This window comes from Perna viridis, chromosome 2 (assembly GCF_037379345.1).
Source record: "Perna viridis isolate PV_CMFRI_1.1 ecotype Kerala chromosome 2, ASM3737934v1, whole genome shotgun sequence".
Lineage (NCBI taxonomy): Eukaryota > Metazoa > Mollusca > Bivalvia > Mytilida > Mytilidae > Perna > Perna viridis.
This window is the reverse complement of record NC_142446.1, coordinates 56393246-56409067: the sequence shown is the minus strand read 5'-3', so window position 1 is coordinate 56409067 and position 15822 is coordinate 56393246. Positions and strand designations below refer to the sequence as shown.

The window sequence follows — 15822 nt, the reverse complement described above, 5'->3', positions numbered from 1 at the left end:
TTAATTTATATATAAAATATGAAGATAAAAAAAAAAGATGCACACATACAAAACATGATGTAGCTCTTTAGCGCACGTAGCTCTCTCTATAGCATTGTGCTACTGAATTACATATATTCATATTGATTTCTACTGCTAAAATAACATCTTTATGGTGGTGTTCATGCTTCCACATCGAAATAAAGAGAAAGAGGATTTGGAAGAAAAGAAGAGGAGGTTGTAATTTATAAGTGACAAGGGTTTCTGTTGTTTCTTGATTAACTATGTCCTCATTGAGTAAAGACATGGGTTTTTATAAGAAACTCTGAATCCCATTTTCATGAAGGTAATATAAAGACGTCTTTTAAAGCTGCATTAGCTGCCAAATTTGTCCAGTTTTGATTCTACTGAATTTTGCCGATTCAATGAAATAAGCTAGTAGTAATGCAATTGAAGCAATAATTGTCGATAATAGCTATAGAGTATTGTGAAAATAACGTCTTTTAAATCAGGGAAGATCGATAGCTCTGATCTAATTATTTTTTGCCATTACTTCCAACGATCGCCGGCAAGACGTTCACCTGGGTTAAAAATACTTTAACCTTTATAAAAAAAATAACAATGAGGGATACACATGTAAGCACGTGTCTTGTTTTCATTTCATTTCATCTACTTCTTGATTAGTTTTCAAATAAATAATGACCATATTTGAGCCACATTATATCACAATATTTAAATTTCAAAAGGATCCTTGCGTTATATGCGAATTTTTTTTACTGCTGGAGTCCGTCGGTCTTCCGGTGGTGAATAACCACTTTCGCTTTGCAATCAAATTTGTTATTAAAGAGGCGATCCTTACAGTAAATGCGCGGATGAAGGTCACAAGAAGTCACATGCACACGGATTTATTTAGGTCGATTTTTTTGTCTTGCCAGACAATGAATATATATACATCTATTTCATGTATTTAATGCATTTTATTTGTGGAAATCAAATGAAGTTATACAGGAAGAGAACAATTTAGTAGAAATAATTCAAAGTTAATGTATATTTCAACATAAACAGAAATTTATGAAACTGACAGCTAATGCAGCTTTAAATGATTTAAATTTGTCAAAGTTCAAGACAGATTGAGTTTGTCTGACAAAAAAAATTGGCATACAATGTATACATTGTGAGGACCTGTGTCGTTTCAAAAGTGGCTTTCACAATAATAATAATGAATAGAGAAGGAGGTTTTCAGGGCAACAAGTCAGCTAATATGAAGATTTGACTCCTAAGAGGTCAAATGTCAACGTTACCTATTTACTAGTACTTTATATTATAAATAAAATACAAACTCAAGTTCATTATACATATAAGCTTGGATAAAAACATACCTCATAGAAGGAACACACATATAGACTCAGACTTATTATCGCAGGATGAGGATCCATGAGTTTACGACGATGACCATAGAACTACTTCAATCTTGTACCAACACAACTCTCTTCTAGAAGGCTTATTGTAAAAGTAGTCTAGCGCGGTACAAGAAGACTGCGTAGTTACAGCAAGCTCGGGCATAACGTATGAGTTATGATATAAAAACTTCATACGCGGGATTGGCATTTAAAAACAATACAAAATACAACATATCAAATTGGGGAGGACAGTTTATTCATTTGAATTATATCCTAATTACGGCCAATGCTAGTATTATAAGATTTAAAAAAAAAAACACATTTTCCACAAAACTATTTGGCAGTACAGCCGTTTTCATCATGATTTTTGACTAACTTTTATGAGTTACAAACGCTCAAACACCGGGAGCTTCCGGGGGCTTCGCTTCATGTCCCCACTGGGGGCCTTGAGTGGTCCCCTAGACCCCTTGCCGAATTTGGGCTTCCACTTCAAAGAAAGTCTGGCTATGCCCCTGGAAGCAAATTTTTAGTGGTTTCCTCCGCGGGATTCGAAGTCGTACCGCTGTGACATCTATGCCAACACCGTCTGCACAAAGTCCATCGCCCTAGACCACTCGGCCGACTAGGCTTCCATGCTATAAAAAATCTTTTATGATTTCCATATATATATCTATCTATGTTGTGCAATTGTTTTAATTTCAATCTTCTGACTATCATTTTTTACCTGTTTTGTATCATAGTCTAGTAATGTTATCCAGATTCATCGTACAAGCTACTTAGGTATAATAAATGTAATAAAATAAGTGCGTGTGTTCCTTGTGTGTGCGTATATATTGTGAATTTGGTGATGACTGTTGATAGAAATATGTTACTCTTTTTCTTGTTCAAAGTAAGTATATATATATACTCGAGTATCTCGGGAAAGCCTTTGGATGAAGAAATTGCAAACAACTTCTCCAGATGGAATTAACGAGAAAAAATAATTCATTTTTAGGTCTTGGTCTAAGGCTGGTACAGCACTACTTGCTATACATCAATATGCCGTACTACTATATTTGGACTTTTTATTTTTTTAAATTGTTTTCCACAGTTAATTGTAACTTTGATAAAAAGACCCTCTTCGTTATTTTCATTCAGGCTCCTCATCAGTTGCTTATGTGAGCCTTTGATAAAGGTACAATCACCCACAGCGTACGCGATGCAGCTTCTGAATCTGTTTTGATTTTGAACTTTGTGAGTTTTATGCTCGTTATTGTATTAGTTAAGTGCATTGTTTAACTCATTATTTCCACCGGCAATGCCTAAACTCAAATTTTCGCATCAAAATGGCAGGATGCTGGGTATTGCGACCAAATAAAATGTCAAACCAATTATAATTTCTGCAGGGAATGTATTTCACCCGTTCGCATTTTATGATGTCTCTATATTTTATCACTGATTTTATACGTACTTCATATTATTAAAAAAGACGGGGCATGATGTAATTATGCTTATGATGGACAACGGTGCCTCTGCACATTCATCTACTTCCGTGTCGACAATTTTAGTCACTTCCGTCAGTTTACAAAACTACTGCTTCTGTCAGGTGTTACACATGGGCTGAATACATCCCCAATTTTGTATGGCTTTTGTTTTTGTAGAGGTTTTAAAATATTGTACTCTGCATTTCCAGTCATTTTAAATAACTGAAATGGAACCAAACTATATGCGAATGTTTTAAAGTTCATTCTCGAACCGTTATGGCTCATACAAGTACAGATTTCACAAACAAAAACTTCTTCAATAAAATGGTTGATGTGGCTAAGTTTCTTATTTTAATCAATCATTCTAGTTTATAAGTTCTTTGAAATATGTATTCAACAAAGTTAATGTGCATTGAAAATGATGAAATTGACTTGACTGTTTAACTGGCAATACAGCTTACAAAAGCAAGTGAAATTGATAAAGCGAGACTTCACTTTAATGCGAAATGTTGGGTTTAGTTTAAGAAATTGCGGTTGCTTTCAACTTTCCGGGTTGTTGCCTTGTTATTGTCACTTGGACTTTCCTTCTTTTGACCTTTGTCAGGATTTTTTGTTATTCTCCTTTCCTTAGTGATAGTTTTAGTTTAAACATATTTTATTTGTGTAATTATGCAAAAGGGATTAGACACAAGTTAGACAAACTTATTAAGTCTTCTCCCATATACAATGTGTAACAATATATATTGAAAGCATGCAAAAACAATACAATAAATATATAAACATAATATTGACATGATATAACCAGCAAATATTGTGATGATGTATGTGGTTGTTATAAATATACTTACAGTATTAATGATACTGATTATACAATAAGGGACCTCTTAGATCCTTTTATATAATTATATACATGACTAAAAATTATTGTATTTTGCTCATCGATAAGAGCCGGGTGACCACACGTTAAGGTACTTAAATTTACTCGACAATTTTCCGGTAACCAATTTAGATTAATAAGGAGTCTGTTTCTAATATCAGAATAGTGAGGACATTCAAAGAAAAAATGATTTGAATCTTCATTGCTAGCACCACATCGGCAGGATGGATCAGTTATAATGTTAACTCTCGAGAGATCATAATTTAAAAAGGAGGCCGAACATCGTATTTGTGTTAAAATAATGTTTAATTTACGATTTCCAAACTCGAAATATTTAGGAACTCTGTTTGCTGGATTTGATTTACTCCTCTTTAATTCATTTTTAAATTTACCTATAGATTCAATGTTACGAGTAGACAAATTGAGTTTATTCCATAATCGTAAAGTTGATGGTAAAAACGAGTCTTGTGTCAAAGACAGTCGACAAAAATGCATGTATCAAGTCATTTCCATTACGTAAGGGGTAAACTGTTGTACTCTGAATTGTTGGTGGGATCAAATTGTATAAATATTCTGGGGCATTGTTATGTTGAATACTATAGAACAACTGTAGTTTTATTCTTTCACGTCTTTCTGCTAGAGTTTCCCCTCTATGTGTGATAAGTCACGATCAGAGTAGCTCAGAGACGTGTCGTCTGCAAATAGTCTACTTAAGAACAAAACATTTTCAGCAATATCATTGATAAATATTAAAAATACCAGAGGACCTAAAACTGAGCCTTGAGGCACACCAGCTGTAACGTTGCAAGGTTGTGAAGACGATTGTTTGATTACTACCCTTTGTTTTCTATTGTCTAAATAACTTTGAAACCAATTCAATAAATTTCCACATATACCATATGACTTCATTTTGTGTAATAACCCATGATGCCATACTTTATCAAAAGCTTTTGAAAAATCGCAAAACACAAAACAACTTACCTCCTTATTTACTAAAGAATTTAAAATACAATTATAAATTTCTATTAGTTGATGAACTGTTGAGCATTGTGGAAGAAAACCAGACTGATATTCATAAATGAGCTTATTTCTTTGTAATTGGTTAAACACATGTTTATAAGCAATGCGTTCCATCACTTTTCCAACACGACTTATCAGGGATATTGGCCTATGTCTCCTTTTTTTCAAGATCGCAATTACATTGCCGGGCGTACGCCTCCCCCTAAAATTGGGAAACATTTGCATGAAGTGTTGATTTTTTACATATTTATCCTACATTTTCCCTCGCTTAGAGTCTTTTAACTCGAACCTGAAATACTGGATCCGCCCCGGCTCCAGCTTCATAAAACTCAACTTGAGATTTCTCTCAAATCCATCCTCAACTCAAAAATTGCTTGAAATATTTGAGGAAAACTATTCCATAGTGTTTTTCAACTAAATTGCAAACACTTTGATAGTAATTTCAGGAGGTTGTAAGGCATAAATACTTGGAAATGCAATAAAATACCCTCGTTTTTCACTTGCTTTAACACGTCATATACATATTTTGCCTGATTCTTAGACGGAGAAGTACTTTTAAAATATATGTCTAATATGGTAATTACTCGTACCATATTAATTACAACTTATATTGTGATTACATGAGTAATTCCTTTATTTCGAATTCATCAATCTTTACTTAAAATATGATGAAAATAAACTCTGTTAATTGAGGTACACATGTCATTTCTGTCCACATTCAGTGATGTGTTATTCTGATGTCAACATCTGCACAAACTCTGAAAAGAAAAAAAAAACAAACTACATCCCAATGAATACTGAAACAAATTCTAAATATTAATTTACAACAGTAACATTTACACCTTCTCACACAAAGAAGCGATGAAAATGAAAATGAGACAATAAACTCTTTCGTGTTAACAAAATGAAAATGAGACAATAAACTCTTTCGTGTTAACTGTGGTGTATATACTGTAGTCGAAGGGCATGCTTATAATTCACTCTCGCGAAAAAAAAATTCGATCCACCCAAGCCCTACCTCGACTGCTCAGCGACTACTCTGCAGTTAACACGATAGTGTCAAGCCACAAGGGCTTTTCTTCTTTCAGTATCTAGCGAACCTTTTAGAATGAATTTACAAAATGATGATGATACAAATTTAACGTCAAGTTGATGATGGAAACTAAACATATATACATGCACATATTAAAACTATTTACACTTGGTGACTATTTGGTGTAGGTTATGGACAGAAGATTAAGCATAAGGACTGGTTCCTTGACCAGCGCCTTGAATCCTTCTACTGTATTTGCTGAATTGTACTGCATTGATATTTTATTCTTTTGTGTAATGTGTAGTGAAAGAACGAGTACTTGTAGCAGTTTTTTTTAGGTCTGAATGTGCTTATAGTTAAATGTTTCGTCTACCCTGGTTTTGACTTTTTATGAGCAATTCAGCAGGTGTTTATAGAAAAGCAGAGGACGCTTGCCCTACCGGTTCCCTCATCATGCTCCCCGCCAAGTTTTTAGTGGAGTCCGAGTGCATGCACATTTTCTTTTGTTTCTTCGTACGTATTATCTTGATTATATTATGTTCTTTGTTGTGTGTGTGTGTGTGTGTGTGTGTGTGTGTGTGTGTGTGTGTGTCTGTTCTTTGTCCTTGGATTACATTCTTTTGATTTCCTCTAGAATCTTGGTTCCCTTGATTACATTTTCAGATAATACATTGATATAAATTAGATTTTGCTAGAGTATAGTTATGTTTGGCTTAGCAATAATCCACATCATGCAAGCAACTATTTTACTTAGTGTAGTGATACCTTCACAATTAACTTGTCCATCACCGTCAATGTCAACCTCTTGGATCATTTCTTCCACTTCTTCCTCTGACATTTTCTCACCAAGATTTCCCATGATATATCGGAGCTTTTCCACGGTGATAAATCCAGTCCCCTCTGTGTCAAATACTCGGAAAGCCTCTCTTATTTCTTCCGACACATTGGACTCCTTACATGACATATGCTTCATCATAAGTGTCAAGAACTCGTGGAAGTCTACCGTGCCACTGCCTCGAAAAAATATCAACCAAGTTAATTTTAAAACGATTCTTTTCTAATTTGAACAAAAAATCTCGCTAGGCAATGATTTTCAATAACCCAAAGAAAGAGATCTTGTGTTTAAGGAAGCAGAAATCTGATATTGGGGGACAAAGCTTAGATTTTTAATACATATAATAAACTGTAATAATGTTTATCTCATACTTTGTGTATACTGAGCTAATGAATTAACTTGTCTCTTTTATTTACCATCTTCATCAACTTCATCCATTATACCCTGGAGCTCAGCATCTGTCGGATTCTGTCCAAGAGACCTCATCAGAATTCCTAGTTCATTACCCGTAATGATCCCATCGCCATCTTTATCAAACAAACGAAATGCTGTACGAAATTCTGGGAAAATTTAAAGTGTATATTTTATGTGCTAGAGAACAACGATTTGTTATATAAGCATGTACAAAAAAAAACTTGTTTCAACACATCTTCATTTTGTAGGCAGCGCATGTATCTAAAATGGCAGAGTACGTTTACCCTACCGGTGCACCTAGCCTGTGTTCTTACTTTGTAATGGAGCCCAGGTTGCCCATTACCATTCGTTTCTATGTGTCTATGTGTGTGCTGTTGTGGTTATTTTATGGTCATTGTTGTGTGTGTCTATATCTTTCCTTGTATAGTTGTTATCCTAGGATTATTTCTTTAAATAGATCTTTATCCTTGTTTGCGATTTATGTTAATATATTTATGATGTGTCTGGTATATGCTGAGATACTCTTAGCACTGAATTTGTACTTCTCATCTATCGTTTTCTTTGATACACGACTACAATAAAGGTTTCTCCTTTTGGACTAAATAACACAACTTTAGTCACTTTTTGTTTGTTTGTTTTTTTTTTGTTTTTTGTTTAACCATGAACTAGCCAAATTTGTTTTAATACAAAAAAAAAAAAAAATAGTGTTGCATATCCAATTATGTTTGTACGTTTGATGTTCAATACAGTTAAAATTTGTTTAAGGCTAACATAATGTGTTAGTTGTTATTTGTTCATTGCGAAACCATATTATAGAGTTTTACATACCAGCAACCTTTTCCGAAGAAAGCTTGTCTACCTGGCAAGATAACAAAACAGTTTACAACAAGAGCTATATTATATAATATACATCAATGTTGTCATGCTAGGAAATCAAAAAGAACGAGATGTAGATATCGCTTTCAACGTATGCCGATCTTATAAAGCCACATTCCAAATTTGAAATCGTTCCATCCACCATCCTCCCGAGTCGGGGTTTTGAGTCCACCATCGCTCCCTCAAACAATTGAGGGAGAAAAGATGGACTCAAGACCCCGACTTGGGACGATATCCATCCACTGGGTGTCGAAATGATGGCGACGAAAATCGGACTGGCTGTCGAGGTGATCCCAAAATATATCATGGGGATATTCATTTGCGCCAATTTGCGGCGTCGTTTCGCGCCATAACTTTGCCTTTCTTTTAAATGCTACTCATAGTATAAGACAGCTTTGTTTATTTTTTGACACCCAAGCTTAATTATACCCCTTCTTTGTTAGTAATATCCTGACCACTACGTACCATACATACTTGGATATACTCGAGATGTACGTTTACAGTGCAAATGACTTTCCCATCCAGGTGCAATTAAAACAAGTGAAGCAACTGGTACTTCTAAAACTATGTAATTGGAGCAAAAGGATTATTCCCAATATCACGCAATCGTACAGTGGGATATGACATAGAAGAATCGCAACGAACTTGGTATGTCATTCGGATTTAATATAGTCAAGTAAGTGTTTCTGGGAAGAACGAAAAAATGTCGCAAAGCGCTTCCTAGGCAAATAAGTTACCGAATCAACGAATTGGCTGGAAAAATGATAAACACACTTAGTAACTTCTTCAATTCAAAATACGAAAATGTTTTGTTAATATAATGCTATCATAATGATATCCGAAAATTCTAGAAAACCTTTCTACATAGTTGTATAGAAAAAGAGGGTTTATGGCGCACTATGTGTGAACTGTTATAACACCCTAATGTATTTTCCGATTTTGTTCCTTCTTATCATAGACTGGATCATGAGACAAACAACCAAAGATAACAACACTGCCATTCGATGGAAAATGACAACAAAGCTAGATGGTTTACATGATGACATTGCCCTTCTCTCTAGCACGAAAGATCAAATGCAACGAAAAGTAGGCAATCTGAACAGACATCAAATGGCCTAAAAATATAATGCAGCAAAACCAAATATATGCGACTAAACGTCAAGAACGATCAACCATCATAATTGCTGGAAAGGAGGTAGAGGACGTGAACAACTTTGTCTACCTTGGTGCAACAGTCAGCAGCACGGGAGGTACAAATGAGGACATACGTAGGAGACTTGGACATGCACGAACAGCATTTTATAAGCTCAATAAAATATGAACAGTGGCCAAATAAGCTGAAAGACCAAGATCAAACTGTTTCAATCAAACGTGATCTCCATCCTTTTATACGGCTGTGAAACATGGAAAATAACCAAAGGAGATGAAAAACTACTGGACACATTCGAACACAAATGTCTCAGATACATAAAGATCTACTGACCTCAAAAGATAAATAATGAAAATCTGAGAGAAAAAGCAAAAGTGGAAAAAATCAGCCAACAAATAAAGACCAGAAGATGGAAATGGTTAGGCTATGTATTACGAATGGACGACAACTCGCATCCAAGAACTGCGCTGACATAGACACCGGAAGGACGACGAAAAAAAGAGGAAGATCAAAAGGAACCTCGCGGAGAACTATAGAGAGAGAAAGACACAATATGGAATTAGGAACGTGGACAGAGGCAGCAAGATCAGCTCAAAATCATGAAGGATAGAGAACACTCGTTTACAGCCCTAATTTCCCTCAGAAGAAAAGGAATTAAGTAAGTAAGTAATAATGCTATCATAATGATATCCGAAAATTCTAGAAAACCTTTATACATAGTTGTAAAGAAAAAGTGGTTTTATGGCGCACTATGTGTGAACTGTTATAACACCCTAATGTATTTTCCGATTTTGCTGAATAAATTCATACACTATAGCTTCATCGGCATGTTAACGGGGCAACTTTTACATTGATTGAAAAAGGAGAGGTTTTTTGACATCAAAAGAACGAGTAGGCCACAGCGTCAAAACAGCAGCCCAGCCGCTAGTAGGACATACTCTGACCGAAAGTTGATCTCCGCTACCAACACCAGTTGGTTCTACTAACCACTAATATCGCCCTCAATCATCATCCAAATCGCCACTTCTTCTATGAAGCACCGACAGTCAATGTGTGAAGCATCATAATACAATATACATGTAGGATCCAAAATTAAGGAAATATACTAAAGCGGCCCTTTACAATATATATAGGTGATTTAAAATATGTGCGAAATAAGTTAACTTAATTTTTATGTTTTATACTTGTATTGCATTGAAGACGTCAATTTGTAATTTGATATTTTTGCCAATTAAGTGTAAGGGTTTGTAAAAATCAGGCAAAATGGGAAAAATCAGAAACATGCATGTCAAAACCCCACAGATCTGACAATAAGATACCGCTCAAGGATTCTTTCTCGATTTGAAAAAAAAACATTATTTGATCTCTGCATCGATGGCTTTGCGCAGAATTTTTCCAATAGAATCTTAGATAAATGAGGTTTTTGACAGAGTTATCTGCCCTTGAATGTTCATTTTCAGTTCATTTCAATGAAATTATAACTCAATGGTCCAGCATGATATGGAAAACCTTGTTTGTTTTCCTTGATTCTGATGTTGCAAATAGTCAAATTACACCATCAAAATGATGTTTTTTTTCATACCATGGTCCATGCTCCCCGTTTTTAGTGGAGTTCGAGTTGCTCATTTACTTTTGTTTCTTTGTATGTATTATTTTAGTTACTTTGTATTCTTTGTTGTGTTTGTCTGTTTTCCATGTCTGGTCTTTGTCGCTGGATTACATTCTTTTTATTTCCGCTAGAACCTTGATTCCCTTGATTACTCTTTCACTGCCTGCCTGATCCTTACAGAGACTGACACTTAAACTGTTTTTTTTTTTCACGAACTGAATTGCTTGACAAGGAAGTGCTCCGCAACAGTTTTTCATTCTTTCCAATTCATGTTAAACTCGCATCCGAACATTTTCGGATAAAATCACTCATGCAACTAAAATGACAATTTAAGATTAAAGCTTTGAAAAGGAAACGAGTGGTTTTCCGGGTTAACAACGAAAATCTAGAGAACACGAAAGACACACAGCTTAAGTACAACAAAGGAACCATTACTATATAGAGGACATGGCTATATGTCTGTAGACCTAGTCTCTAAGCACAACACTTGGAAGCAAGTACATAGTCGAATACATTTTTTTTAATCAGATGACAATAAAAAAAGAAGAGTGAGGCAAAAAAAAGGAAGAAAAAATATACAAACAAAAACACTTTCCTTTATGCGCCTTTAAGCCATAACATATCGGCAAAAATAACGAAGCGTCAGCAAAGAAAACTGATAATAAGAGAAACAAGACGTCACACACAAAAAAAAACAAAAAAAAAACTAAAGCACTAGCAATAGAACTCCCGCAAAAAAACCCGGGAGTGACATCAGGTGCTACGGAAGAGTAAGCATGTCCTGCTCCGCCGGCGGCACCCGCCACATTGCAAGTGAGTATAATCCAGTAATAATCTAGCAACAATCTAGCGATTCCGCGACACGTGTCTAACACTCTCGACATTATGGCGTAATCATTCATTTTTAACTAAGTATCATGTTGTGAGCCTAGTAGTTAACTTAGAAATACTGGAAAACTATCCGAAATTGACAAAATAAGATTAAGGTAACGAAAAATCACTATAAAACATACGTCATAACCATTTTTTTTATAATTTGAGAATTTGACCTTGAACTTGATATCGCAATGCAATAAACCTACTCCAGCAGTGCTAGAGGTTGTCTGGCAAGCTATTTTCTGACTTGGTGCCATCCTAACGGATATTCCAACCTCTTACGTTGTAGGAGTACAATATTAAAACCATGCGATAAAAAAATTAACATAGGGCAAAAAATTCACCTTGAAGATTTCAAATGAAATAAAATGTATAAATGTATATCTCGATGAACGCATCCTCCCAAGTCAGGGTTTTGAGTCCACTGTCGCTCCCTCAAACCCCTGACATCACTCATTCATATCTAGCGGATATCGTCCAGCCAATTCCGATTGGTTGCTTCTCCGGGTGAGAAGCACCAATGAAAATCGATTTAACATAAAATGTCTGTGGAAAGGTAAACAATAATACGAGGTAAAGTTGTATGATGTCACAAATGATGCAATATGAGCAAAAATGATAACTGTAGATTCTGTGTAGAGTCTTTACTGGAAAAAAATGACGTTATGTGTAGTCACATTGTAAGTTATATCGAAGAGATTCTATTACGAGTGATTTGATTGGATTTTGGATCCGGGTTAAATTTAAGTAACTCACTAGATGGCGCTGGGCGATACCCGCTAAGTATGAATGAGTGATGTCAGGGGTTTGAGGGAGCGAGAGTGGACTCAAAACCCCGACTTGGGAGGCTGGATGAACGTAGTTACTCGAAAGTGCGACGTTTCCAAATTATAGATAAATGAGTTAACAAAAAATGTAATTGAAAATATTTCAACATTATAGAATTTTTAAGAAGTTATGATTATTTATTGTGGGCTGAGATTTTCCGAAAGATAGTTAGTACGAAAACAAGTTGCAAGAAACAATTCTTGACGCCTTGTTACCTTTGGGGAACTAGTTCTTTCGCTGGATTCTCCTAGACTGATCACCGAAATGTCTGAAACCACTGTTGACAGTAGACTCATTCTTAGAATTATGTCAACGCCGTGCCGCGTTTGAGGGCATTACTTACATTGCGTCAAATTTAACACGTGACGTAACATTTGCACGCGAATTTTCCTGGTAAATACTAAGCCGCTGTATGTTCGCGATCGAGTGTCTGCAGGTTAAAAAAAGTTCACACTCTACGTGTTGACGTACTCCCAAAAAGTGGGGAAACGCTCTCGGATCCACGTGGGGTCTGGGAGTAGGCCAGAGCGTCAACTGAGCGGCCCAGCCGCTAGTAGGACATACTCTGAGTTCTTCGGTCAGGTATCCCAAAGGCTGGGCTTCGCTACCTCCAACTACTAACAGACATCTATTAACACAATCCCCGCAAGGGCGGTCGTGCGAGATCCGCAAGGATAGTCAAGACCGTATAAACCACCAATCGAAACAGGTCAGAGAGTAGATCTTGCCATTTTTAAGATAGATGCAATTCTAATTTTTAGACCAAAATATCAGCAATCTGTAAGACGTTTGTTCTTGAATTCTGGGCGTGAGTTTGTTTCATAGGAGAGGACGAACAATCAGTTGGCAAGAATTACTTGCCGGTAGAACTACTTTTTGACCAGTAGTTTCTAACCATAATAAAAACACTTGGTACAAATGAACGCAAATCAATTATTATTCCCTTAAACTAAAAGGAACTAAATCATTGAAGTGTTTATGACAAAGACATATTTAGGATCAAGAAGCAAATATTACAAAGGGTTAAACGGAACTTAATTGTTATGAACAGCAATATTTGAGACGAATGTGAGAAGCCAAGTTCCACACAGCAACAGACGATCATTTCCTCTCGCACTAACCGCTGCGGACATATCTTTTTGTAGTTCAAGTCAATTGGTGAGGAACTAATGCCATCTATCAATTAATTGGGGGGGGGGGGCGTGCATAATTAACAAAATAAACTTTAAGGTTTATCCATAACAGTATATTGAAAATAAAATAACAAAAAAGAACAGAAAGAAAGACTGCATCAAAATAATTAATGACACTATACAAAGGCAGACTTACCATTACAGTGGTGAGCCAAACTTAAAAATTTCATTGCATGTCAAAATGGAAAAACGCAGTAAACTATTCTTGTTTATGGGTTTCGGTCGTTTACAGCAACGCCGTGTTATACAAGAATATGTGTTAACACTTTATGGGTGTCTTTTTTATTACTTCTTGCATAAAACTCGTAACATCAGAAATTTGTTTTACTACTTTAATTAGTTTTAAAAATCATTGGTTTACCTGCGTGCGTAAAATTAGCCTTAATTGGGGAGAATAAATTTTCATGCAGGTTTCAACGTCTGACAGAGATTTAGAATTATATCATAAATGTTTGTCACAGGTAATAAATACAATTATAATTTATACATCAAAACAAAGATTATTATATTTACTGCTAGAAAAGGAGTGAAATATGTGATATTAAGACATGTACATGCATCGGAGATGGGATTAGATATTTAAGTCCCAACTTTTAAGTTTTTTTGTTTCTTACTTTTAGTTAGTCCTTTAAATAAACTCCTTTATTGCCATTCAAAAGTTTAGTGTACCCCTGTTTTTTTTCGATTTTTACCCTGACGTACCCCTGTTTTTCAATTTTTACCCTAACATCATAAAAAGTCACAAAGTAAAAAAGCCATGAATGTATACAAAACTAAAAGAATCATAATACCGAATATTCATTGGATTATTTGTTTGTAAGAAAACACTGAATCCGCTTAATATAATTTTTGGGTTTTTTTTTTATTTTCACTTTGACATCTCAAATTTATCTGCTCGTAATTAGATAATTCGCGTTTCTAAGGGTATTTCAAAAGTTGATTTTTAGACCAATGTCTGAGGGTTATATTACTCCTACAACCTAAGAGGTTGGAATTCCGTTCCTCCATACCCAGCGATGACAGCAAGTAAAAAAATAGCTTGCCAGACAACCTCTAACATGTCTTGAGTATGGCTAACATTACATCATTAGCTAAACCAAGTGCTATCTATTTATCCACGTTAGGTCATTGCTCTTCTTTGATTCTTTTCTTTTTAAATTCTGACCGCCTTGCTTTATTCGATTACCCAATGCAGAACACCTTACAATGTAGCGTGAAATGTAGGTCAGGCTTTTAACTTTCATCAATTTTAAAACCACCTTCTATATAATTACATATACTACCCTTTCGGCGAATCGGGTCACAAAATTCTGATTTCATTATGTAAATTGCACACAGCATCTACTCAATATATTTGAAGTGCTCCTTAAGAATTTAATGTATTTAAAGTAAACATATCACCCAAATGTAATAAAATATAGTTATTGAAAGTTTAATCGCCATATGAGGCAATTATATATACTTGTTTAAAATACATTCTGTATTGTGGCTAACAAATGAACATTCGCAAGAAAGAAATTGAGAGTTCTGACTTTTTAATGAAATTCACAATAAATTGCGTTCTTTTATGTTTTACTGAATGTGATTTCTTTAAGATAAATTGTATTTGTATAGAAATATTTCTTCTTAGTCGCTTGGGGTATTTTGACATTTGATATTGAATAAGCGGAGATGTAATCTTATTTAAATCTTAAACATTTTATACATCAAGTTTCAAGTAAAACGCTGGCGCACAGATACCTTTTTTTACTGATATTTTATAACACTGTATAAGATTTTTTAGGTTTTGTCAATTGCCTATACCCTCTTTCAAGTTCGATATGTTGTATTTTCTATGTTTATTTTCTAGCCTATTCCATCAGGCTAATCCTTACAGTGGAGTTTTAAAAGATCATATTTGGTAAATGTTTAATGTGGAAATGTCTGTAGGTATATATTTATATATTGTCGATGCAGTGGCGGGTCCAAGAAGAGGGTCTGGGGTTGGACGTCCCCGGCCATTTTGTTGGAAAACATTAGTCTAATTTCGTGCAAAATTTAGGCAAAAATAAGCAAAAAAAGTACTTAGAACCTTCTTTTCTGGATTCTGTCTACCTCCCAACCCTTTACAAAATATCATGGTACCGCCCTGCAGAGGTTACTGCGTGTTCTACTTTCTATCATCACCATAAGAATGGTTTTGGTTGGTGTTCCTAGAAAAAACAGAGAACGCTTCCACAACATTTTCACCTGAACCGTGTTTCCAGAACCGCTTTGAAATCTAATTTCC

At 35.1% G+C, this 15822-nt stretch overlaps 1 protein-coding gene across 3 annotated transcripts; it reads right to left on the bottom strand.

The window, feature by feature from the left end:
* Positions 1-3675: 3675 nt before the first annotated feature.
* LOC148626157 (calmodulin-like) lies at positions 3676-13737 on the bottom strand. 3 transcript variants are annotated; one of them, XM_088569898.1, is made up of 5 exons: positions 13690-13737; positions 7850-7880; positions 7024-7167; positions 6538-6786; positions 3676-5497 (listed from the first exon to the last, which is right to left on the bottom strand). In XM_088569898.1, the coding sequence occupies exons 1-5, from the start codon at positions 13690-13692 to the stop codon at positions 5469-5471; spliced, it is 456 nt and encodes a 151-aa protein (XP_088426024.1). In that variant the 5' UTR covers positions 13693-13737; the 3' UTR covers positions 3676-5468. The 3 variants fall into 3 exon arrangements, with proteins under 3 accessions (XP_088426024.1, XP_088426022.1, XP_088426023.1); XM_088569896.1 differs by lacking the exon at positions 13690-13737 and adding an exon at positions 12576-12709; XM_088569897.1 differs by lacking the exon at positions 13690-13737 and adding an exon at positions 11877-11990.
* Between the last annotated feature and the right edge of the window lie 2085 nt (positions 13738-15822).

Bases quoted from the DNA above. Each gene is read 5' to 3' on its own strand.
- LOC148626157 (XM_088569896.1), bottom strand. From the start codon at position 12,656: ATGAGTCTACTGTCAACAGTGGTTTCAGACATTTCGGTGATCAGTCTA. The intron at 7,881-12,575 runs GTAACAAGGCGT...TTATCTTGCCAG, and splicing joins AAAGAACTAGTTCCCCAAAG to GTAGACAAGCTTTCTTCGGA. The intron at 7,168-7,849 runs GTATGTAAAACT...AAATTTTCCCAG, and splicing joins TTCTTCGGAAAAGGTTGCTG to AATTTCGTACAGCATTTCGT.